Here is a 25,443-nt window from a genome sequence, read left to right on the forward strand (position 1 = left end):
CAGTCCCTGCCCCCACTCCATCCCTTACTCCAAGGCCCCCACCCCTTCCTGCCCTCTCTCCTGAGCCTCCTGTACACTTCAAAACAGCTGATCGTGGTGGGCAGGAGGCCTGGGGAGGGAGGGGGAGGTGCTGATCGGCAGGGCTGCCGGCGGGCAGGAGGTGCTAGGGGTGGTGGGGTTGCTGACGTATTACTGTGGCTCTTTGGCAATGTACATTGGTAAATTCTGGCTCCTTCTCAGGCTCAGGTTCGCCACCCCTGCCCTAGAGCAATCCAATCCCCTAGTGGTACTGAATCTTTACTTTGTCCCATACATTTTTTTTTTAAGATACAGAGCCAGATTTTGATCAAAGTTACACTAATGTAGTTCTAGACTAAATACATTTAAAATCCATGGATTTATTCCAGATCTAGCCGATGTGACTGAGATCAGAAATTGGCCAATCGCATACGCTGTAAACACAATAATTCTCTTTGGTAAAAAACAAACCTTTTCCTCTGACGGATAAAACCCCATTGCTCTCATTACAAATGGAACTTCCTCCAAGGGAATATGTGTTGACACCTGTCTGGTCTCCATTGCATCAATACCCTGACTGCGCAGCTGTGCATAGTAAAAATAGTCCTCCAGTTCCTGAGAGAAAATCAAAGGAAGTACAACAAAGTTCAGTTTCTCAACATGCATGGCACATAAGCCTCTTTGAAGATATACTAAAAAGCATATCAATGAAATTATTGTTAAAGCAGATTTGGACTCCCACAATTTGTCAGACCCATATAAATTAATTCTAACATCTTAATCAGCTGTTACTACACAATGTTTACTGTGACTGTAATTACCCTGAAGAATTCACCATCTCTGCCGCCATCCAAAAGGTTGTAGAATGGGATCAAATCCTCACCGCCCAGAGAAACAGCAGCCTCCAAAGCACTATGGCAATAACAAAAAGATAGCTCAGAAAGGGTTCGTGTGAGGAAAAATGTCCTGTTTCCCTTTCCACTCATTGCTGCCAGCCACATAGACACTTATAATAAACAAATAAACAAAATCCACCCAGGACTCAGAACAAACAGGGAAAGGTATAGTTCTAAGTTGAAACTTATGTTACTCTATGAACAATCAGCACTTTCTATCCCAGGATTTCCCAGTGTTTTACATACAATAACCCAGTATAGTAGGTAATTCTTATTGCATGTGTCTCTGGTCTAATGGAATGAGCACAAGGCTGGGAACCAGGAGATGCTGGGTTTTAATCCTGGCTTTTGCCACTGACTTGGTGTGTAGTCTTTGTGTGTGACATTTAACTTTTCTGTGTCCTGGTTTCCCCATTTATAAAGTGTGTTACTTCACAGGAACATTGTGGGGATTCATTAGCTTATGTCAGGCCAGCACTTTGAACAGGTAAAGGACCAGTGCGCAGAGCTTTCCACAGAACAATCAAACTTTAGCTCCTAGTGCCCGGACTCTAACAATTACACACACACCTTCCCAATAAGATATTAGGCTCTGTTACTCAGGCGCTCTATTCTCCACAGTGGAAGACAATGTCCTAGATGCAGTGTACATGTAAAAATTCCGCTCTAGCTCCATCATCTGTTATCTAAATTTCAGTTTCATAGGCAGGTGGAGACAAAAGTGCCACATGTGTTAGTCAGGATGCAGAAAAGTAACAGCTCCCACAATGAAAACTGCCCAAGACACTACAATAGCCTGGTACTGCAATTACATCAGCAACATCCCGGTGCATTCATGACAGCATGGCATCAGCTTTGAGCTGCACCTTTGGTGTGCTGTTCTCCATTCTGCTATCTGCAAGTTTTATGATTTTTTATAATTAAGTTATTTGACATTAAACATAGTGGAGACTCAGAAAATACCAGAAGCAGCAGTAAAGTGATAATTAGCTCATAAAGAGCCTTGCTCCAACAGCAAATTACATACAAATTCAATGATGCCTGGACTATGGCCAACCATTATAAAGAAGGAGCATTTACATCCTATTGCCCACTCTGACCCCCACCTAATTAAGCCAGATGAAATGGGAAAAGAAAATACATAAACCCACTGCTCTCCCACCAGGGCTTCATTTGCTCTGGCAGCTCGGAAGTTGCTCTGTGCCCTCGCTGCTGTGCAACTGGCTGGTATTACGAGGAAATCATCAGGTGGAGCTCTATTCATAGTGGACAGTGTCTGAATTAATTCTTTGCTGAGTGAGCGTGTTTGAGGGATAAAGCCCTACGTGTGCTCCAAAGGGCAACAATGTGTTCTTCAGCAGCATCTTAAAGTCAGCCCCAGCAGGGATCAAAGAGAGGATGAATTCCCACCTTACATACGATGGCAACAGGTACTATGAAAAACCCTAAGGCAGACAGATAGATAGCTAACCCTCTAACCTAAACCATCCTTCAGTTCTAGCTTTGAGAGGGAGTAAGCTCCATCTCCTCCTTTTCCAAACATGAAGTTACGCTGCACTGAAAAGGCTGGTTTCAGAGCATTTGCAGCTGCTTGCTTCATGTTGATGTTTGCATCTATCTATCGATCTAGGCATTCATAGCGCGCTTGGCACTGTGGTAGCCTCACCCCACCTTGTGCTCACATCAGAATGAATAGCCCAGACATTAAAGGCAACAAACATGGCCTCTCCTTTTGGCATCTTTACCAAGGGCCGTAAACAAAGGCTTTTGGAGGAGGTGTCCCCTCTCGGACATCGATGGCACAGCTTTTTGGCACAGCTCTTCAGTTGGAAGCTGACAAAGGAAAGTTCCAAGCTTGCTGCCAGGGCCGCACAAAACTGGCATATACAAGCAGTCTTTACTCACAGGAGCAGTCCCAGTTACTTCAAATGGTCTACTCATATGAGCAAGGCATTAGAGTTGTTGGTCCTAAATCCATTCTGCAAATGAACAATATCAGACCATCTCATTTGGAAACTGGATACTCTATATCAACACTTCTCTATTGTTTTTCATCCTGCAGGGCATTTTATAAGAAACAGATGCTCCTGTAGACCCACCTCCCCGCTCAAACCTCGCAATCCCCACTGCCTGGCTCTAAAAAGATCCCAGCCTGTGAGCCCTCAGGCAGGGATCTTAAAATCCATGATTTATAAATTATTTAGCACTTACATAGTACCTTTCATATTCAAAGCACTTTAAAAATACTCATTTATTAATCATTACGTAAGCCTATGAACTAGGTAGGTCAGAATGATCAGCCCCTTTTAACAGATGATGAAGCCAAGAGGAGAAGAGATATTCCAAAGCTTCCAGAGGGAGGCAGTGTCCAACCCAGGATTAGCACTTATGAGTTTTTGATTCCCACTCCTGTGCTCAGGTCACTAGAGCACATCACTGTTTGCATTCACCTTGGGTGAGATCCTGCGAAGTACCGAGTACCCTAAACTCCCATTGACTTCCATGTGACATAAGGATGTTCAGAGTCTCACAGGATCTGGCCCTTAGCTGGTGGGGCAGAAGCCTAGGAAATAGCAGGATTCTAAGAATTTAGTCCAAAAACAGGACCCTTAATTATAAATTGGTGGGAGAGGGAATTGTGTGTTCCATTGCCAACCCTCTCAGATGATGTGATGGGTAACTGGACACTTGGGACCAGATTTTCAAAAGAGTTCAGCATCCTTAGTGATTCCCACCTGAGAACACCTTTGAAAATCTGCCCACCTCAGTTAGGTGCCTAAATGGGAGCTGAGCCCCTTTTGAAAATCTGGCTCCAATTGTGGGTCCCAAGCACGTGTGAAGATCTAGCCCTCTCTTTTTTAACTGCAGCCCTTCTAGCAAACCAACGCTGGATCAGGTAACATTTTAAACAAAGTTGAATCCACTGAAATGCAGGTGTCAGTGCTGCACAGGATGGTATTAGAGTCACGCTTGCACCGGGGTACCTATATTAATGCTTCTTGGCTGAATGAGTTTTAGGGGCTTCAATGTTAAGCCTTTCTGAAGCAGAATGGGATCCTTTGGGATGAATATCCCTATATAAGCATAAGTTCATTGGCAACGGGACATATGCTTTAACTGTGTTGGTCACAGTTGTGTAAAGAGACAGAGCACATCACAAGCAATGAGAACAGCGCGCTCTGCTTTTCCCTGGTGTTTACTCACTTTACATTAATTTCCCATTTCATCACGATGCAGTCGTTCCCCCCCGCTGTAAAGACATGGCATCCATCGTAGGAACTAGCAAGGTTGGAGACACCTCCTGGATGGCAAATGAAAGCCGAGGACTTGTGGGGGTTACCATCAATGGGCAAAATCTGCAGGCCAACCTACCAAGAATAAGGGTAACTCCATGATGATTGGCACTTTTATACAAATTCTGCTCTTTTAGTATTAAACGGTGTTGGTGGCCTGTGGTATACAGGAGGTGAGACTATATGATCTCTGGTTCCTTCTAGCCTTATGCTCTATGACCTATGTGACACAGAGGGGTAAATTCTACCCCCTCGTAGGCTGGCTAGGAGGTTGTGCTGTCCACTGTGGAGGGTTCTGTAGTGACAAGGATCCACTCTCAGCCTGCTCTGAAAATACTCCTGCAGCACTGAGACTGCAAGAGCTCATGGGGCTGTGTCCTGAATCTGCATCTTCTGCATGGGGCCCTCAAATCCTATCCATTCTAGTGCCATGGAAATGCACCAGATCTGCAGTGCACAGAGACCTCCATGCTAATGAAAATGGGGCAAGATTTACCCCAGAAATATTCCAGTGTGGACGAAAGGGCTGACTAAGGAAGGGCCCATCAATATGTAAATCTAAAGTTTTACCACATTGTTCCACGAGTCGGTGTGAATCTGAGGGGCACAAGCAGTGCTGGCCCTAATGGTAGCCTTCCTATAGATCATCCAACCTGTACACTATGTGCGTAGGGGCCATGTTCTGCTTTCAGATGTAATCACACTGTCTCCATTTGTGTTAATGGGTTTCAGGTGCCCATATCAGGGTAGAATTTGCCACCTGGAAACCCAAATCAACAACCCAGGAAGGAATAAGTCACAAGGCTCTTTTGAGATAATCAAATCCCCAGAGCTGAATTCAGACCTGGGTGGAACCAGGAACCACCTAGTGACTTCACTGGAGTTATATCTGCTCACAGTAGGTCTGAACATGGGCCCGAAGCATTTGCAGCACCTAAGCAGCAGCTTTTTTTTTTTTTTTTTTAAGTCACTAGTGTGTTATTCTACACTGGCCACCACTTCCGCACAGTAACCACACAGGGAGCTCAGCATAAGCTGGTGGGAAACGCATCCATGGATGACAGGGTCTTTCCTCTAAGGAGAGCATGTTTAACAAAAAAACAGAATACAAGCAGAAAAGGAAACAGCAAACTCCTGGCTTCGAGTTCAGTCCAGCTCCATAACCCCTGGGCTTGAAGCCAGCCCATCCCAAAGGCATTCTCACCCAGCTGTCTGCCAAGATCAACGTTTATAGTCCCTCCCCTGAGGAGCTGTGTGCAGAGAGGGATGCTGAGCTGAGGTTAACTCCTTCTTCACCAGGGACCAGGGCTGGCAGTCGCCTAGGGCGCTACAATTTGGGGGGCGGCAACCGCGGCGGTATTTCGGCAGTGGGACCTTCCGCTGCCTCTGTGGGGGGCGGCATTTCAGGGCGGGATCTTCCGCCACTTAGGGTGGCAGAAAAGCTGGCGGCGCTCCTGCCAGGGACAGGTAATGTTCATATATGGGAAAGGGGGTGGGTGTCAAAATTCAATACCATAGTTATTGACTATTCAAAGTATAGAGAAATACTGTGGTATCTGTGGGGAAATATTGATTTTTTTAAATGGTGACCACTGTGCATAGAAAGCAATACAACTGACTCCCAAGTGAAATACAACAGAAAGGCTAAACAACTCCTCTCCACAATTCCCATCTCCCAGTCCCCTCATCTCCTACTCCCAATTCCTCAGCTTCCAATACCTCTGGTCTCACCCAACCCTACATCTTTCATTTAATCCCCCCCAGTACCTCAACTTCAGACCTGCACTCTCTTTCCACTTGTTTTGTTACTTGCCTTGCTGAACACATGCAGGCCTAGATTACCTGAAACTCAGAACCTCCCATATCTATGGTGAAACCTCCACTAAGGACCTGCATGTACAACAGGCAAATCTTTGTCCTAAGCAAGCACTTTAAAGTATTCCAGAGATTGAATTTTTCTCTCATGCTGGGTAGTTGCTATGGGCAGGTTTCACTATATGCACGCACATGTAGAGGATATGGCGAGGAGCACTATAGAAATATTTGGTAGTACACCTCTACCCCGATATAACGCTGTCCTCGGGAGCCAAAAAATCTTACTGCGTTATAGGTGAAACTGCGTTATATCAAACTTGCTTTGATCCACCGGAGTGCACAGCCCCGCCCCCCCCGGAGCGCTGCTTTACCGCGTTATATCCGAATTCATGTTATATTGGGTCGTGTTATGTCGGGGTAGAGGCGTATAAATAAATACTATAACAGAATAATACCTAGCTCTTAATAGCACTTTTCATCGGTAAATCTCAACGCAGGTCAATATCATTAGCCGCATTTTACCAATGGGGAAATTGATGCACAGAGATGGGAAGTAACTTGCCCAAGTTTACCCAGCAAAGCTATGGCAGAGCCGGGGATAGAATCTAAGTCTCCCTCATTATAGTCCAGTGCTCTATCCACTTGGTAACAATGCCTCCCTTTAAATATCTGGTGTATTTCTCCGTTAGCTACAAATGGCAACTGTACCTAAGGTTCTTTGCAATGTTATGCAAAACAATCCAAAAAGCATATCTGACATAAATATATAGGAACTCTGTACCTTATCTTTTGTAATATAGGCCAGATATCGTTTTTGTGGATCCTGACTGTTTGCTGCTGGAAGGATTTGTATCTTCTCAAGAGGTGACCCGTAGGTTGGCCCCAGAAGTGTCTTTCTAAAGGAAAACAACATTTTCATTTATTCTATTGATCTTCTCCATTTTTTCACACAAATGTTGCTGTGCACAAGTATGGGATTGGGCATGTGTGTGTGTATAGGGGTGTGAGAGTGTGAATTTAGTGCTGGTGAAAGGTGTCTAGAAACCAAAATCTTCTACTCCAATTGCCCTGTCTCTCTCCTTGGAAGGGCCACCATTGGGAGTGAGAGAAGAGTTTGGTCTCCATGGCTCATTCAGTTATTGGCCTTCACTGAAGCTGCCTGGCTCCCACTAGATCAAATATCGGCTTCCCCTTGGGACTCTGCACTTTTGGTTGAAGAATGAACCGCTCGACTTCCAACACATCCAGCTCTTTAGGCTCGGACAACAATCACACATCATTACATAATCTCAGAGGGTTAGCATTCAGGGCAAGCCGGCAAAAGGAGCTTTTAAAGAACCACTCTCTTGGATCATCTCTGCAAACACTGTGATTAATTTAGTCACTAACATCCTCGATGGATGGTTAGTGTGTCCTCTGTGAGACAGCTGGCTTCCATTCCATTACAGTGATCAGTCATTTCCACAGGAAACTTTTAAGGGAGAGCTAAGAGCTGAATTCTGCCCTCAGTTACATCCATCCAGCAAAATCTTTCCCCGCGTATTTGATGCGCTCCATTAAGAACCTGGACTATTTCGGCTTCTGGTAAAAGGATATTTGGGCAGCTGTAACAGTGAGACAGGAAAGGTGGATCCCATCAGTCTGGCTCGGAAAGCAGAGAGAGGGCTTGAGCTGGACTGGATGCTGGCTTCACATTCTTTAACTGAAAACCAATTCTGAGTTTAAGTCTGCTAGTTAGCTTTGTTGGCCAGGGCAAGATTCCTGTTGTAACTAGGGAAAACCTTCTGAACTGATATTTTGGTAGCTAGCACAGTCGAAGTGGGGGTACAGTAGCCTGATCACACAGACAGCTTTATCAATGAAATCAGTGGAGCTATGCAGGACTCTATCATGATCACAATTTCCCTCCTCTTTTAGTAAAGAACGTTGGGTCCAGTGGTTTGAACAGAGCCCAGGCATTCGGGACTCTGAGCTTGTATTCTCAGTTCTGACTCTCTGCAAGTCCATTAGGCCAAATTCTTCAGTAGTATCCACTGATCTTGGGTGCACACCAAGAGGAGAAGATTGGGGCAAATGCGAGCAAGGTTTGACTCACTGTGAAAATAAACCAGGGTTTGAGTTTCCCAGTTACCTGCACATTTTAGTCGTAGCATTATACAGCTTCATTTTGTACCGATTATTAGCAGTGAGAATAAAAGCTTCTGGAGTGAAGGGAGGGTACCAGGCCAAACACATTGGGACCGCGTTCTGTTCAATGCGGTCTCTTCGCAGGACTGCCAGGTATTCTTTACTGCTGCTGCCTAGATCATACTCCACCTGAATAGAACACAATGAACAAGATCCATGTGAAACAGCTGCACAGACTTGCCAGCATTCATGGTAGTCTGCTCCTCCCTAGTACCTTTTGCTTTACACTAGTGATTGGAGTGTGCTTTTCAAATGCTAATGAATTCACATCCCCAAAAGCCCTACATGGTAGGAGAGGAGATTTTTTGAGGTTTATACAATGTTACTGTTGCAACCTCTGCTCATGTATCCATAATTATGAAAAATCACATGGATTATAACCTCACTAAACTGATGCAATGTCAGTTACGAGGAACACAATAAGAACTCCACAGCAAAAGAAACTCAGCTCCCTGCTGACATGCTAAACCCTCAGCCAAAGCTGGAGGTGTAAATCCCCTGGCTGTGGAGGGTCCTGACTGCAGTGGAATTGGTGTTAGTTCATTGGGGGAAGGGGAGTGGGAAGAATGTAGGGAACCTGTGCAGAGGTCCTCTACACATCACAGGGACACTGTTCCTTCACAGTAGGCTTTGGAAGCCTGTGCTGGTGTATCCGCTGCTACATGCATCAACTGGCCATTGCCTCCCATTGAGAAGGGTGCAACAAGAGATTGGGTCCATTGCACCCTTTGCTGCTCTGCAGCTTGGGGGCAAAGGGGATAAGTCTTGACCTGTTGAAACTTCATTGCTCTAAAGGCAACTGGTATGGAGCCTGGGGGAAGATTTTTCACCCCCAGTAACTAGACAGGTCTTGCAATATGAAGTGAAGCTCGAAGTGAGAGTCTACCTGGCTAAGAGAGGGAGCAGGTGACAGAGTCAAGGGCCCTTCACTGAGAATGCCCAGCTGCCAACTCCAGACGTGCAAAGGGACAAGCCCACTGACATCAATGATAGGGGCATATTTGTTCTCAAATGGTGGGATGGAGAGTTGTCTCTCACACAGCCAGGACCTAAGACACACAGGGTTTCATACACGAAACCCAACATCTTCAGTGGTGCCTGGAAACGTTCAGGCTACAGATGAGTAAACTGAGACTCAGATGAGCTAAAGTAACTTACCCAAGGTCAAACAGCAAGTTGAGTCAGAACTGGGAATAGGACCTAGGAGTCCTGCCACCAAGCCCCTGCTCTAACCAGTAAACTCTACTGCCTTGCATGCTTTTAAGCAGACTTACCAACAGCCTGTCCTCCCCAAGGCTTAAGAGCCTTGGTTGATCGCTGTCTAAAAGGACTCCAAATAGTATACTTCGAATTGGTTTATAATGTGAATGAATCCCTGCTAGATGCTCCCAGGATCTTTCACCATTTTTCAGTATTCTTTTGTAAACAGTCACTGCATATTTTTCATCCTAAAATGACAATACAAATATTTTAGTTGATCTTCAGCCTGCACTTCTATTGTGTTCCCCCAGCTGTCAAGGAAATTCTTAGCATTTCTTAGCTCATTAGTCTGGCCTACAGGCCTTTCTAACTACGTGCTGGATAAGCCACAAGGAAAAGGAGGTAAATAGAATGCCAATAACAACAACAAACCTGATTGGGAGAAAGGATCTGAACAGAACCAACCAACACTAAAATAACAAAGAACAACTCTTCAGCCCTGCCTGAAAGGAAGCCACTGACCAACCCCGGGGGTATACTAGAGTGTGCTTCTGCTCTGGAAAGGAGATGTAAAAATGGCATCATGAAACTCTATATTGATTGTCTCTGCGAGCCTGGAGCAAATGTGATCAGGTTACAAACAAAAATATATTTTTCTTAACTTCCAGCCCCCATGGGATGTATCATCATCAGTAATTAAGATTCTGCACTCCAAATGCGACCTCATTGCCTTCAAATACTGCCAGATACATCTGTGCACTGAAATATGAAAATGAGTTCACAATTCTTTTGATGATACATGAGCCAGACCAGACTCCATCTCACTCTCCCATCGCTAGTACTGCAGGGATCAGAGGAGTAAAGAGATGTCAACACTTATTTTTGTCACTAGAATCAGCTGGTAGGACTCTATATAGAGACAGGGAGCAGGTACACTGAGGAGGAAGGTGCCATTTTTACAAAGTCACAGCTTTAAGAGGGCTTTAAAGGAGGGAGAGCGTTCCTGCCTGTTCTCCTTTCAGGATCATATCATGGCACAGCCTGTAAGTTCCAGTCCCACCAAAAGGTGCTGCAAGGAGAATATACATTTATCTTGAGAAAAACTTACAGCAGTTGCAAGATACTGGGAATCATGAGAGAAGCTTATTTGAGTTACTGGCCCTCTTGAGTATTTGAACTCTTTGCAATCATCTTCTAATGATATAGAATCAAGGATGTAAACGGTTCCATCAGTAAAACCAGCCGCCAGAAAAGAACCTAAAATACACATCAGAGAACAATTATTGTACAGATCACTCATCTCAGGAAACCTGATGCTCAATGTTCAGTGAGATCTCAAGGTAAAAATACCTTCAGGGTCATAGGAGAGGCACTGGATACTGGCCCCCATAAAGATTCGGCTAATGAGATACTTTGTCTGCATATAGTCCCACACCTTTAGCAGCCCACAGTGACTTCCTATGGCAATGAGAGGCTGGCTAGGGTGGCAAGCAATGGCATTAACAGCTTCCTTGGCCTCCTCCATTAATTTTTCCAGTTTTGTCCCCTCTGCTGTAATGTGAAGCACTGTCGCGTCCAACGTGGAGAGAATAAAATTCCTGTTAACATGAAGAAACAAACACCATTTGATGAATCAGGCAGGTGGACTCTTTTCCCTCCCATTTACACAGCAGGCTAATTTCTTGTCAGTAATTTAGGGAATGATTGCTCCCTAAAACAATGGAAAGAATGGCTGCTCATCCATTCATTCAGCTGTGTCTTTAGTGCAGCTGGACTTCAGTTTCTGCACATACATAAGCAAAGATATATAAACCAAACAACTGACCATGCATATATGTTACTCAACTCTTATCAGGAAGTGGTTATCAGCCATTCTGCAATGTGAGAGACTGGCCCCAATGGAAGTGCCAAATCCTGAAGTCCTTTCTCAGAGCTGAGTTCTGCCACCCTTTACTGTACTGCCCAGGAATCACTCACTGACAACACAGGGACTGTCTGTGGAGTCAGGAACTTAGCAAGCCTAAGGCCATGAACAGTGTTTGAAAAAGAGTCGGCATTAGAAACCAGTGGTTCCCGGGCCTCAGTCCGGTGCTCAGACGACACCTCCTCTCTTTAGCATTTGTAAGCCTGCTCTGACTTTCCCTGTGAGGCAGGAGAGACTTTCAGTCACTTGTCCTGGCGTGAAGCTTGGTGTGCCAGAGCTGGTGGGGGGTTGTGTATCTGCCTGGCCAAAAGAAGCTGCTGTAATTCCTGGTAAGGCAGAAGGTCTGCAGAGGTTGCTAGCTTGAATCTCCATCTATTCATTTAGTGATGGGACCCTAAGAGCAGGAGCGTCTTTTAACCTTTCCCTTTGCTTTTCCACCACTTCTTACTTCCCAGAGGGCCTGCCAGTGCCAGGAAACTACAGCAATTACTCAGGAGGAGGAACCAGACCGAGGAGATCAATAGGGAAAATATCTATTCCCTGGGGCAGAACTCAGGTTTACAGAGGAGTCTATCTATGCCCCACAGCTCCCTAGAGAACATGTGAAATTTAAAACTGTTGCCATAAGAGTCTAAAAACTCTGCATAAGGAAGCTCTGTTTCAGGCTGCAGGCAACTGGGGAGGCAAAAATGAACTAGCAGTGGGACAGCCCCTTGCCCCTTGTCTGTGATGGACGGGTTTGATTCTGCATCAAGATGACCAATGTGAAGATCTGCAGCCCCTCCTGCAGAGAAGACAGTACAATGGGCAACCTCACCTACCCATCATATTGTATATTAACACCTGAACCACGTGCATTGACAATTTCACACACAACTAGATTTAGGATTTAAAATCCATTCTGATACAGCCAAAGCACAACAAAGAAAATCTGTCGACTACTAGTTGAACATTTCAACAGTTTCTTATTAATCAGTTGATTATAGCCATCACTGAAGGACTCTCACCTGATAATAAATGGTTGACCATGTATAGTACAAGAACTGGAGTAGTCTGAGTTGTTGCTGGCAAGACTGGGAGGGTTTTTTGAAAAGGAAATGGATTGGATGGGTCCCAGTTTAAAGTGGCTGTACCAGTTCACAAGCTGCAGCTGGCCATCATAGAATTTAATGTGACCTTTGACATCACAAGTTACAAAATAGCTAAAAGGAAGGACAAGAATCGGTTAATCAAAACACAATTTAAAAGCGCTCCAGAAGAACCCAGGGCTCGTCTACGCATTTAGTTCACGGCAAGCGAGGGTGTAAATCTACACTGCACTAGTGAGCTGTGCACTAAGTGTCCCTGCGCACGAACAGTTCCCTGATGCACTTTGATCTACTCCTGTTTCAAAGCAGAGGTATATCAAAGCACACTCCTGAACTTCTAGTGCGTGTCGGCAGGGTCCGTGCAGACCCTTGGAGCACAGCAGGCTTGTATGGGGTAGATTTACACTCCAGCTTGCCTCAGACTCTTTGTTTAGACAAGCCCTGCTCTGCTCTTCTCTGGGGATTTTTATGAAAGAATTCGCTTCACAAGGCCTGATCCTGCTCTCATTTACACTGGTGTAAGTCAAGAGTAACTAACTGCACATTGTAATCAGTGGTGTAGAACGCGGGTGAGAGCCGAATCAGGCTTTTATATCTCAGAATACCAGGGTGGGGCGTTTTCATCCCCATTTTCTAGATGAGAAAATGAAGCTCAGAGAGATTACATGAATTCCCAACAATCACACAATGTGTCAATGACAGCCAAGAATAGAGTCTTGACTTCCCGTCCTTTGCATTAACCTCTAGACACAAGGCCTTGGGAATAAGAATTAGTATGTAAAGACTCCATAGCAGTATAGCAGCATCTAAACACATGCTTAACCTACAAACTAATTTCATTACGTAAGGTGGTGGCATTGTCTAGAGATCTAAGCATGAGACTAGGAGCCAAGAACTCCTGAGTACTAATTCTGACTCTGCCATGGACTTGATGGGCAATCCTGGGCAAATCACGTAACCTCTCTGTGCTTCAGTCCTTCCATCTGTAAAACAAGGACAATGATCCTTAACTCACCTCACTCACAGGGGATGATGTGAGGGTCAGTTAATGTCTGGACAGCACTTTCGAAGTGTAAACAATTAAGTGCTAGGTATTTATTTAGGATAGGTATTAACTTCCAGTTAGCAATCCTTAAAAAGTACATAGATGGTTGATACATAACTGCAGTTAGAGCTAAGCACCTAGTAGTATCACTGCATGTAGGGTGACCAGCTGTCTGGTCAGCCTAACTGCATGGCTTGCCAACAAATATTTGAAAGTTGGCAAAACATCCTCTGTGACTTCAGTGTGTATCAGTTCCCTCTACTGGTTAAGATAGGGAAGCTGCTCTTACAATTCATCCGATAGCCCAAATTAATCCATTCTCTGAACCTATGCAATTAGTGAACAACTGTGGAGCCTGTTGATTAGGTCTGGAGTGGGAGATTTCACAGATTTTGATAGTGTATATTAAGTAAGACCTTTATGTTTATTATTCAGCACAGTGAATTATGAGTTTCTCTTTCATTTAATTTTAGCCCACTGATGGTTTTAGGGCCGGTACCTTGTGACTGTTAGGGCAACAAATGTCTCCCTTATCCCACTAGGGGGCAGAGATTCTCAGCTTTCACGTAATAAGGAGCATTTCGACCAAATTTACTGCCAGTTAAAACTGACACAACTCAACTGAAGTTAGTGGCATTTTCCTTCTTACACCAGCAGTGAATTTGACCCTTTTCATCCAGTCCCAGAAGTATGCAAAGCATTGAACCTCAAAACTGCAACACATGGGATGTACATAAAATAATATTTTTATTATTAATAATAACTTGTCTGTGGCCTCAAGTTCTATACCCAGTATATTAACTAAAGCCACCTGGATTTGCATGTGGAAGAATACAGAAAATATTACCTGTAATATTATTTAGAAGAGGATTTTCAGAAGTGCTCAGTATTGGCCCAAATCTGCTCCCTACGAACAAAGCTCCTGCTGGGAGCAGAGTTAAATCACTGCTAAGAGAATTGGAAAACCCACCCTTGAACTCTAAAAGCAATCCGCACTTACACATCTCATTACAATTTTGCATAAGCAAAATATATGATAGTGTGTAGAGATGCAAAAAGATTCTACTGTCACTTGTTTGAGGTGAGCCATATAACTCACCATGTATGAGTAATGTGAGACTCTCAAACTCATGCCATGAGAACCTTTATACTAGAGACCGCTCACCATCATTTGGCCTCACTAACTAACATGGATATCCCTGATCCTGTGATGTGTCGATCGCCCTGATTCGCCACTGCCTTGCACCTTGTGTCGTCACTGATGCTTCTGAAAAGTACTATCACAACAGGTGATGGTACTTGCTTTGCACAGGTGTAACGGCTGTGGAATGTGCAAAGCAGTGGAGAATCGGGTTCAATACATTGCAGGAGAATCCTGTTTTCATTCCAGTTCAATATCCTGAATACATTAAAAGATAACAAGGCCCTTACTCAATTTTTACTTATACTTTACTCAGGCAAACTACCATTGACTGCAATTGGAGGTTTGCTTTGGTGAAGACTTCTGGATTTGGTTCAGTATAAATTATATGCAGAACAAACAATGCAAAAACCAGTTTAAACATTGATTTTTCATTTCAGCCGTACACATTGGCTTTTTAAATGCCCACATTAGCTCAAGAACAGGAAAGTATTTTATCCATTACCTGTCAGATGCAGTAAGCACAGTGAGGGCATCTTTCTGCACATACATCAGCTTAATAGCCTTCCTAATATGTGGTTTTACACACAAGCCGGCAGGCATGGACGGTGGACAGACTGCGTCCCACACCACCAGCTTCCCTCCTGATGTGGCCGTGAGAGCTTGCAAATTGCCAAAATGAAAAACTGACTGACTAAAGAGTCCCACCATCTTGTTGAAAGTCTGCAAAGGAAGCAAAGAGACCCCGCATGGCATTCTCTGTAAAGTACAAACTAACCTATCCTTGCAAAGTTTTCAAAAATTAATTGAAACTAACGGAGAGAAAAAAATAATCTCGCAAATCTGAGTGTAGGAAACAAACTGTCTCCAAACAAACTCCTGGTGTTAGAGGCAGTAACATGTCTTGTAGAACAACAGCTCCATTTGCTCCCGAATATCGACAGAGTCCCAACTACATGCTGGTATTTTGGAGGGGCTTTGCTGGGTGAAGAAGGAAAACTTCCCCTCCTCTACTGGGCTTTGGGTCTTTCCCACATTTTGTTTCCCTCCACGCTGCAGATGGAAAGAGGAGCATCAAACCCTATTTAACTAATGACTGCAGATGTGAAGCTCTCTGTTAGTGCCAAGTATTACCGTCACCTCAGCAGGCTATGGGCAGCACATGCCTCTTCAGTACGAAACTGCTCCCCAGCTCCATGCACATTAGGAAGTGACTGTCCCCAGCCCATGGCGGGAACCAGCAGAGGCAAATCTGTCATGCAGGCAGGAGGAGGAAGGTCCTGCAGCAGGAGATGCAACAGGACCAACTCTTTCTGGGAGACCCATCCTGACCTCTCCTCCCAGCAACCACAGACTGTCTCCTCCAGTAGCCACAGAGTTCCCTAGAGAGCCATGCAGCCTCTCACAATCAACCAGTGTCTGAAATGTTACTTTACAATAACAATCACAAAGTACCATAAACTAGAGACCGGGGGATACACTGTGATGTGGAGGGACTTAGCAAGTTCACTCCATTCAGGACATTGTGCTTGTTTAATAAGACAGACTGGTCGTCACTGCCAGAAAAAAAGCAAACCAGCTAAAGCAGTGCTGTCCATTTACAATACTCACTCTGTCAGTTAAATGAGGAGCGCTGTACTGCAAACCGGTACTATCCTGAGGAGAAATACAGAGACTTTGTTCCACATAAAGATGATAATTTTTAAAATGGACTTTGATCAAAAATGAGGCTCTAACATGCCCATCACTGTTATCTGGGCACTAACATTACATTATTATTTATTATTACAGTAGCATTTGGTCACCACACCCAAGACTGGGGCTTCATTGTGGTAGGCACTGTGCAAATAGTAAAAAAGAAATCTTCTAGCCTGAAGATCTTACAGTAAGTAGACAAACAACAGGGTGGAGGGGAAACAGAAAGGTTAAGTGATTTGCCCAAGGTCCCACAACTGGCAGAACCCGGCATAGAAAGCAGGACTCCTGAGCCCCCATCTAGTGCCCTTTCCATTAGGCCATGCTGCCTCTCCAGAACACAGAGCCACAGTACGTCTCCATCCCTCCATAAACTCAGTATGCTCAGCTCTTCCCTTTTATGTATTAAAGTAGTGTAATTAGAATGTCGGGATAATTTTTTCCCTCCCAGAATTATCTTAGTCTTGTGGCACAAGAACTACAAAAATCACATTAACTCCTATGTCTACTTACCCATAGATAAAATATCACTTGGGTTTTACTGTTGCTGACTAGTTCCTTGTGATTTTTTGGATTGAAAACAATGTAGTTCTGAAATTAAAAAGTTAAAGTTAGGTTAAAATTCACGTTGGCCCGTCTACAGCATTTACATAACTCAATTTTAATGCTCGGGCCTGGTGGGGTGCTGTGCTTCACAACACATCCATTCTTATTAGAAATGTACTGTGTTAATCTGCAGAGAATTTGACCCAGAGGGCCTGATGATCAGTTTCACTAAGGCCTTCTTATGTCACTCTGGCAGCGTAATGGAGCCTTAAAGTGGGTACAAAAGGCCTTGTGAGTGTGACCCTAGGAATGCCACCTTGGCTGTTGTAAAGCTGGCATCAGGGCTCTACTTTGCACCTGCTGCTGAGAGGTCACTACAGCTGGTGCAGAAAGTCATAGGCATGACTGAAGTGCACGGCTCTATTGCTATTCTCAGGGCCTATAGAAGGTCACAGCCAGAAGCAGTGTGTAGGGCTGCTCTAACATATACTGGGGGCTGCACAGGGCCCTGCACAGCCTCAGAATATAGGAATGCAACAATATCTTTGTCCGCCACCCAGGGCCGGCTCTACTGTTTTTGCCGCCCCAAGCAGCGCGCTGAATTTCCACCGCGGACGGCGGGGGGAAGTCCATGTGCCGTTAGGGCAGCACGCGCGTTTCCACGGCGGCAGCAATTCGGCGGCAGCTTCTGTCTTCAGCCGGAAGACAGAAGCTGCCGAATTGCCGCCGCGGGCAGCTGAACATAGAAGCTGCCGCCGAATTGCCGCCGCCGCGGAAATGCACGTGTTGCCCTAACAGCACATGGACTGCCCCCAATTCGGCACACTGCTTGGGGCGGCAAAAACACACGGACTGCCGCCCCTTGCAGATTGCCGTCCCAAGCACCTGCTTGGAATGCTGGTGCCTGGAGCCGGCCCTGCCCCCACCCAGCCCTGACTTAATGTGCAAGTCAGGCACACTGTGTTTAACAATGGCTTGTTTCCACTCTCCTAAACCCCTTGAACAATTAGAATCACTCACCTGATAACCAAATGCAGGTTGCAATTCTACACTACACATAGGTTTCTCTTCAGGTGAAGTCCACTTCCAAATGCAAACTCTCTGGCCGACAGGGGAAAGCAAAGTGACATCAGTGTGCTATTCTACGCACTATTGAATTCAGTGAGCCTAATCCTGCTCATTATAATTGCAGCGACTCCAGTAAAGTCAGTGGGGTTGCATGGGGGAACATGGGAGCAGACTTGAGCCCAGCAGGGTCTTGATGGTTAGTATGGAATTTTTAAAAATTGATTATATGAGATATTGATCGTATGAAAAGTCACAAATTAATATCCAGCATGGTCAGGCCTGCAGTCAGACATCCTTTTTGAACTGGAGATCAAATGAGTTTGGGCTCTGCTTCCCACACATTGTTCAAAACCATGTTATAAATCAGTTTTGCTGCAGCTAGATTTGAACCATGTTTAAATCTGGCTCTTTGCCAGTGAAGATTGGCCTGAGGGTGCAGAATAATGCAAGAAGTTATGGCATTAGCTTTTCACTTCTGCAGGCCTGGGTTCTAATCCTGACTCAGGTGAACTCAAGCTAGGGTGACCAGACAGCAAATGTGAAAAATCGGGACAGGGGTGGGGGGTAATAGGAGCCTATATAAGAAAAAGACCCAAAAATCGGGACTGTCCCTATAAAATCGGGACATCTGGTCACCCTAACTCAAGCAAACATGAGTTTGATGGTTTTCAGTTGTGTACATGGAGGATCGGGAGACAGCGTTAGCATTTCATATGACTTCCCACTAGCTTCAGCCCTGACATAGTTTTGGCATTGATGTTGGGTGTGAATTGCATAGCAAAACTGACTTTGCTGAGAACTTCCGTTATACTGCTGCTAGCTATGCCTCACATTATACCACCACTCACATACTGGAGCAGATTGACAATATGTTCAGAAACTAACAAAAAAAATTAATGTTATTTTTCTGCTTGAAATGTAAGGTGACGGCACTGGATATTGCTAGTTACTGTAATCAGGTTAACTAAAGATATGTCAAAGTCAGAATCGTTTATCCTGACTTATACAGGTTTCTGAACTTTGTAGCTTTAAGATAAATGAAATCCAGATCTGAGTTAGTAAAATCAAAACCCAGCTGACATGGTTTTGCAAAAGCAACCTCCAACCTGCCCAATGTTACTCAACTCCGGTGCATATCCTCCTCTTAGTTACATTGGTACAAGTTTGCAAGGTTCAATCTCTACAGGCTGCAACAGAGAAAACATGTTCTTTACCTGTATTTTGCCAGCACCAAGTGTTACCAAATACTTAGCATCCTGGGAAATAGCAATAGCACCAACCCCATCTTCTGGGTGACTATCAAATATCGTATGCACGGGAATCCTGCAGAACAATGCATACACAGTCACTAATTACAGTGACAACTATTTGCAATATAATTTTTAGCTCTCCTCCCCCTTCCACCCCTACCTCCCGCAACCCTTTTCACAAATTTCTAGGACCTGTCATTTTGGAAGCTTCCTTTCACCATAATTGGGGGGTGGGGGAGGAGGGACAACAACCCTGAGCTGTTACAAACTAATTCAAATAAGATTCCAGACACTGCAAGACTGGGAATCCTGCTTCTATAGTACTGATAAAGCAGGGGAAATTAACTAGCATGCTTCCTTTTTGAAAGTATCATTGCATAGGACTCCCACCCACTCCCCTCAGAATCTGGGGTCCTGTTCTAAGCTACGGTGTTGCTTTCAGAACCCTGATTTAGCTTCATATTTCAGAGGCTCTTCTGACTGTAATTTCTGAACAATTCTTATTGATGGTTGCTAGGGTTTCATTGACGTTTCTAGGGTAGCTCCTGCTTCTTGCATATTTGGGGTCTGATTGAGACTGTTGTGGAGGCAGCTGCAGCAGTGGCAACTGGGAATGTGGGGAAGGGGCTTACAGCCAACAGCCGAGGTCACCGAGCACTCAGAATTCTAAGAACTAGGGCCAAGATGTAAACAAATAAGTGAGTAAAATTAGGTGCCCAATTATGAATGTAGGAACCTAACCTTAGGCAGCCAAGTTTGAAAATCTTGGCCTAGGGGAGCTCTGACCGATCTTATGTGGACCTATCTGCACTGGAGTGATTTGAAACTGAAGCCATTACTCCACCATGGGTGCCTTGTCTGCTTGGTCTATTTTTCCTTCCTGCGCTCCTGAACTATGTAATTATTTTTGTCTAAACTAAAAGCTGAAATTGCTTAATAACTATTATATTGGCTCCAGAAGTTTTCCTATGTCTTGTTTTGTGAGTCTAAATTTTGTTTTTTGCTAATACTGCCATGAGAAGGTTACTTTGTGATTACCCAGAATGCTGCGAAAGTGGCATCTCCTGAGCAATCTGGAGCATTTGCTACAGGAAAGAAAGAAGGTTCTCAAACAGGGACTTTCTAAATACCTAGAAACTTACCCTGAGAAGGCATCCCACACAATGATTAGATTATCGGGTCCCTGGTCAGCTGTTGCAATCCATCGCCTATCTTCACTTACACATAGACAAGAAATAGAATTAGAGTGACCCTAGAGAGTCAAAATAAGAAATGTGCCTTGAAAGATCTAGGAATCACATTTATTTAAAGCCATCATTCAGCAAAGGCCTAATTAAACTCCACATACTGTACATTGCACCTGTGACAGTCTCCACGTCCATATCTGTCAAGGTCATCCTCTCTCTCCCCTTTCAAACCCACCTTATCTAGGAGTACTTCCTTCTTTACCCCATCTATAATCCCCTCAGTCCCTCTCTCTGAATTTGTTGCCCTGTGTCTTGTCTTGCCATACTGACACTGTAAGCTGCCTAAGGAAGGAAACAGAACATGACTTCTCTGTATGTATAAAGCGGAGTAAATGTACAGCGCTATATACATGTTTTATAATTCATAACAGAATAATAAAAATCTTTGACACGGCTATACCTCAGTGCAGATACAATTCATGGTTCAAGTATAAGGTATATGATTACAAAGTGTATTATAGGATTATTTATTACTTATACAGAGCCCAAGAATGTGCAGAGCACTCTGCAGCCATATCCACGATGTATAAATATTTCCCTGTTAAGTACACGATCATTATATCAGAAATGTCTGAAGAGCTGTAGAACACCAAGTTACAGTAAGGAGCCAAGTCAGCCGAAGATAAACAGACTCATTAAAGCTCTCTTGACTGGCAGAACAGTGAAAATGCAGCTGATGCTGGGTAGACGTGATAGACAAAAAGGTCATCAGAATGTTTTTTTAGATTCCAGTATGAGTCTTCTACTTCCCTTGCTGTGGGTGGGGTTCTGCATCTCGAAGAACAGGGTTCTGAACCTGCAGATATTGCAGTGGGGTTCTGGGCCTGTAGGATAGGGTTCTCTAGCAATGGGGTTCAGTACCTGTGGGAAGAGGGTTTCTGTACCTGTAGATGATATTGCTGGTTTCTGAGTATGTCGTGGATCACAGCAGTGTGAGAGGAAACGTATAGGATCACCCTGTGCTCTTCATCAAGTAGGCTGTAAACAGGGAGGTGGCTATTGTAACCAAATGCCCAAGACAAACTCTGTAAGGAACACAGTTACTTTTTTATGCCAAGCATTGACAGAATTATCATAAAACATAATCTCTCTTACTTTTAGCATCTGTGATCCTAAAGGAGCCCAATATGCATCAGTTACAACCCACTCCGTCACCACTGATATTCTGCCACGCTTAGGGAGAAGGACAGCAACACACAACACCACACTTGGCCAAGAACACTGGAGCAAAACCCTTCTCATAATAAGTTGCCCCATGACCCATTAAAGCTGTTTTGATTGGCAGAAGACTGAAAATGCAGCTGATGCTGGTTAGATGTGACAGTGAAAAAGGCCATCAGAATAACCTTTGACACTAATTTCAACCTCCTACAAATGCATCATTATTTTTAGTCAAAAAATAAACTTTAAAATCAAAACTATGTCTCTCATGAAGCTAAAAGATTACTTCATTTGTGATGAGCTGGTCTTTTTCACTAGCATGAAATTTCCCATTCCCTAGGCCTTGCTTTGTACTCTGTAAAATACTCACAATTGGATGTGTTTTGATGTGCTCATCCTCTTCAAACAACAAGCCAGGGGTGGCTGAAGACACTAGTGACTCCTCCTCGGCTGGAGCTGAGCTGGCAGTGACTGGTGCTTCTACGGATCCTGTCTCTTCTTGGCTCATTTCAGCACCTGCTTCTATGCTCCGGCTTTCCTGATCAGCTAAACTCTCTTTGTCCCTCAGATTTTTCTGGTCACTCTCTTGTGCCTCTTGACTTATTTGCTGCATGTCCTGCTCCACCTTGGTGGAGCTTGGTAGTCTAGTAGGAGCCTCGCTCTCCCATTGCGGCTCTGTGGGTACCTGCTGTTCATCTTGTCCAATATCTTCTAATGTTCCTGTTATTGCTGCAGTTTCTTCTCTTTCCTCTGATGGACCTTCAGTGACATCAGCCACCGGTTCCTTAAAAACAAATAAAGGCTTCAATGTACACTTTGCAGAATGAAAAATGTATTTCATCTCTTCCGTGATGCATTGTCTCCCTTACCACCTCTGTAACTCATCCAAGCTTCATCCAGTGGATTGACATTCATCTACATGCTTCAGTTCTATTGGTTATTAAAATATGATCGATTCTATCTTGGATTCCAGCCACACCATAAAATAAGAACCTACTTTAGGGCTGTGGCATCAATCAATAAATTCCTCTGCGTGTTTTTAAAACCCTCCTTGGATTTGTTCCAGATAACCTGATAGAAAAATGTCTCTCCTCTCTCCTCTATGGTCCTTCTGTTCATGCAGTCCGAGGCTCCTCTAGGTCCCTTCATTCAATCTCACTGCTGTTAGTGAAAGAGACTTCTCCTCTGCAGCGCCAGTAATCTCGACTAGCTTTCTGAATTCCTGAACAGCTCTCTATAACATTTTCAAGCTCAGATGAACACACATTTTGCTCCCTGCCCCAGACATTGTATGTTACATGGAGAAACATTATTGATCATGTTTACAGTGTCATAGGTGGCCCCGGTGCTTTGCAGGGGACAAACATCAAATCCATGCTAAGGTTGGGAAATAAAATGAAATAAAATTAAAAAAATCAGGAAATGCAAAGGTTAAGGATTTGCCAGTAATTTTAACTCGGCTACACTGCACATCCTCTGCATTGCATGCTACACATTGAACAACAGGAAATCTAATATAGTCACATATACATTATTTAACAGGGAAAACAAGAAAAGAAATTGTACTATCTCACTGCTTGCCCCCCTTTCTAGAGCGTTAAGAAATATATTAAATAGCACTGGATCTAGTTCCAACCTTTGAGGGACCCCACCATTAACCTGTTGCCATGATGAATATTGACCATCTAATTCTACCCTTTGTTTTCTGTCTCCTACAGTTTTTGATCTGGACAATACTTTGCCTCTCACCCAACAACAACTTAAACTTCTTTAGGAGCTTCTTGTGCAGGACCTTGCCACAGAAACAAGCCTAGTTTGGAGTTTCTAGTCTCCCCTGTTTTTGAGCTACATGAATGTCAAAAGTTCATGGAAGCATATGGAATAATCTAGGTTTCCCTCACTCATAACTAAAACACAGCTCAAATTTTCAAAGCATATTCATGACTGGACTGACATGAAGCAGAGGAAGCTTTGGACTGAAAAGAAATTTGTTTAAGAAGATTATGAGTGATTGTAAATGGGGACTGAATGGAAACTCCTTCTTAGCTATAGAATTTCATCTGAGCTATAGAATTTGCTACTGGAAACAATAATGTCTCCCTTTACTGTTATTTTCCATTGAACTCTGTGAGCCAGACTCTGTGGAATTGTATGGATGGAAGAGAGTAGAATCTGACCCTGCTGAGGCTTTAGTTAACTCCATACAAGGGCAGTGTGATTCAGTGAGCATGAAAGACACCATAGAAAATATCACAAATAAAAAGGTGCCCTGAATGGAACACACCCTTCTTGTGACATCATAGGGATCTAAGCTGGGGAGCTGGCAATAGGAAGTCTGTTAGATGATATCCATACTCACATGTGGACTTGTGATGCTCAGTTCGTTCTCTTGTGTCTCAGGGGTGGCAGCGTCCACTGAGAAATTGTCTGCTGTGGTTGTTGGGGCCTGGGTCTCCGTTTCCAAAATGTCCATGGATTCTGCATCACCTGCTAGCACATCAGCTGGCATTTGGGTGACCTGCTTGGGTAATTCAGTCTCCTGAGCCCCTTGTTCATTTTGTGGAGTTTCTTCTGAAGCTTCATTTCCTTCTATACTTCCTCCTGCTGGTTCCTCCAGTGGGGTTTCATTAGAATCATCAGCCATCTTCTCCTACAAGCTTCCTTCCAAAATACACATTATTAGATTTTCTTCCCTGCTATCCCCGGCATTTACCACAAAGGCCCTTTAGATCAGAGTCCATTCCCCTGAAAGGGTGGGGGTATAGTCTCCTAAATGGAGGTATATCAGATGGGAAACCAATAGTACCTTTGATCTTGGGCAAAATCCCCAAGCAAAAGGAGCTGCTGATGTAAAATCAGTCCAAAGTATTAAAATGACCTTACAGTTTACCATAACTGCCCAGGAAGGGTGGCAGAACTGTGTGTAGGAAGATTGGGGCCTACCCTACATTAGTCCTGGCATCCTAGCCAAAACCATTCAACCCCTCTCACTTCTATGAGCACTAAAATTCCTTTAAAGTGGAAGACAAAAATGGATACAGAAACACCAGGTTAGATTTCCAGGTCAGTCACATAAACATTTAGAATCCCAGAGGATTTATAGCATGTAAACAGTCATTTATTCCATCTGTCCAGATCTGTATGTATCTAAAGCCCCTGTAGTTTCTTGGGGCAGAGATGTTCCCTCTTAAACATGTACCTCTGTCACAGTGTCTAATTTAGAGAAAGGGGGATAAAGATAGAGATTGGCACTTTGTTCAGACCCAGATTAGTTTTAGGCTGACTTTGGGGTCTGGATTCATGGCCAAACAAGGGCTGAGGTGCAGTTCAAAAGCACAGAAATCTTGTAAGCAAAGAGCTTTTGAAGATGACTGTTCTCCTGAGATTTTGGTTGCATCCACACTAGAACCAGAAAACAGGTCCCTTATGCTTGTACATACCACCTGGCCCCAACCCTTAGGGACAAGTTTATATCCAAGCCTTCAAATCAGAGCCCCATGGCTCATCTCAAAATGAAAAAATGAGGTCTGGTTTTGGCCCATTCCCTAGATAAAACTCTCCCATTAGAGACTGGCATGCAAGGAGTGGGAGGGATCTCCTCCCTTGGGGAATTTTTTTGAAAACACACATCATTTAGTACAGACTAATGGACAAAATATTTGCTCTACAGACAATGCTGTTGCTGTGTGAAGGATTCACAGCCATCAGTTAGCCATGTCCGCAGCAAGACATTAACCCCAACAGAGGCAGGAAATCCCCCCCTTCCCCTGCCACACTCCTTCAGTTCAAACACTATATTGTACACACACCAAGTTTGGGCACCTACACATGCCCCGAGGATGCACGCTGCATACTTTAGCTCGTATCCC

The 25,443-nt window shown here is 44.2% G+C and overlaps 1 protein-coding gene across 2 annotated transcripts; it reads right to left on the reverse strand.

Moving 5' to 3' along the window:
- Positions 1 to 216: 216 nt before the first annotated feature.
- On the reverse strand, positions 217 to 24,694 carry CFAP251 (cilia and flagella associated protein 251). Of its 2 annotated transcripts, XM_034791582.1 has the most exons (18): positions 23,934 to 24,694; positions 21,945 to 22,358; positions 21,298 to 21,438; positions 20,309 to 20,418; positions 19,131 to 19,239; positions 17,869 to 17,949; positions 16,816 to 16,893; positions 16,219 to 16,263; positions 15,113 to 15,330; positions 12,341 to 12,535; positions 10,760 to 11,007; positions 10,518 to 10,666; positions 9,484 to 9,657; positions 8,154 to 8,338; positions 6,804 to 6,918; positions 4,119 to 4,282; positions 840 to 930; positions 217 to 633 (listed from the first exon to the last, which is right to left on the reverse strand). In XM_034791582.1, the coding sequence occupies exons 1-18, from the start codon at positions 24,216 to 24,218 to the stop codon at positions 358 to 360; spliced, it is 3,078 nt and encodes a 1,025-aa protein (XP_034647473.1). In that variant the 5' UTR covers positions 24,219 to 24,694; the 3' UTR covers positions 217 to 357. The 2 variants fall into 2 exon arrangements, 1 of the variants encoding a protein (XP_034647473.1); XR_004648296.1 differs by lacking the exon at positions 4,119 to 4,282 and having other exon boundaries at positions 507 to 633.
- Positions 24,695 to 25,443: the final 749 nt, after the last annotated feature.

Source organism: Trachemys scripta, chromosome 15, assembly GCF_013100865.1.
Source record: "Trachemys scripta elegans isolate TJP31775 chromosome 15, CAS_Tse_1.0, whole genome shotgun sequence".
Classification (NCBI taxonomy): domain Eukaryota; kingdom Metazoa; phylum Chordata; order Testudines; family Emydidae; genus Trachemys; species Trachemys scripta.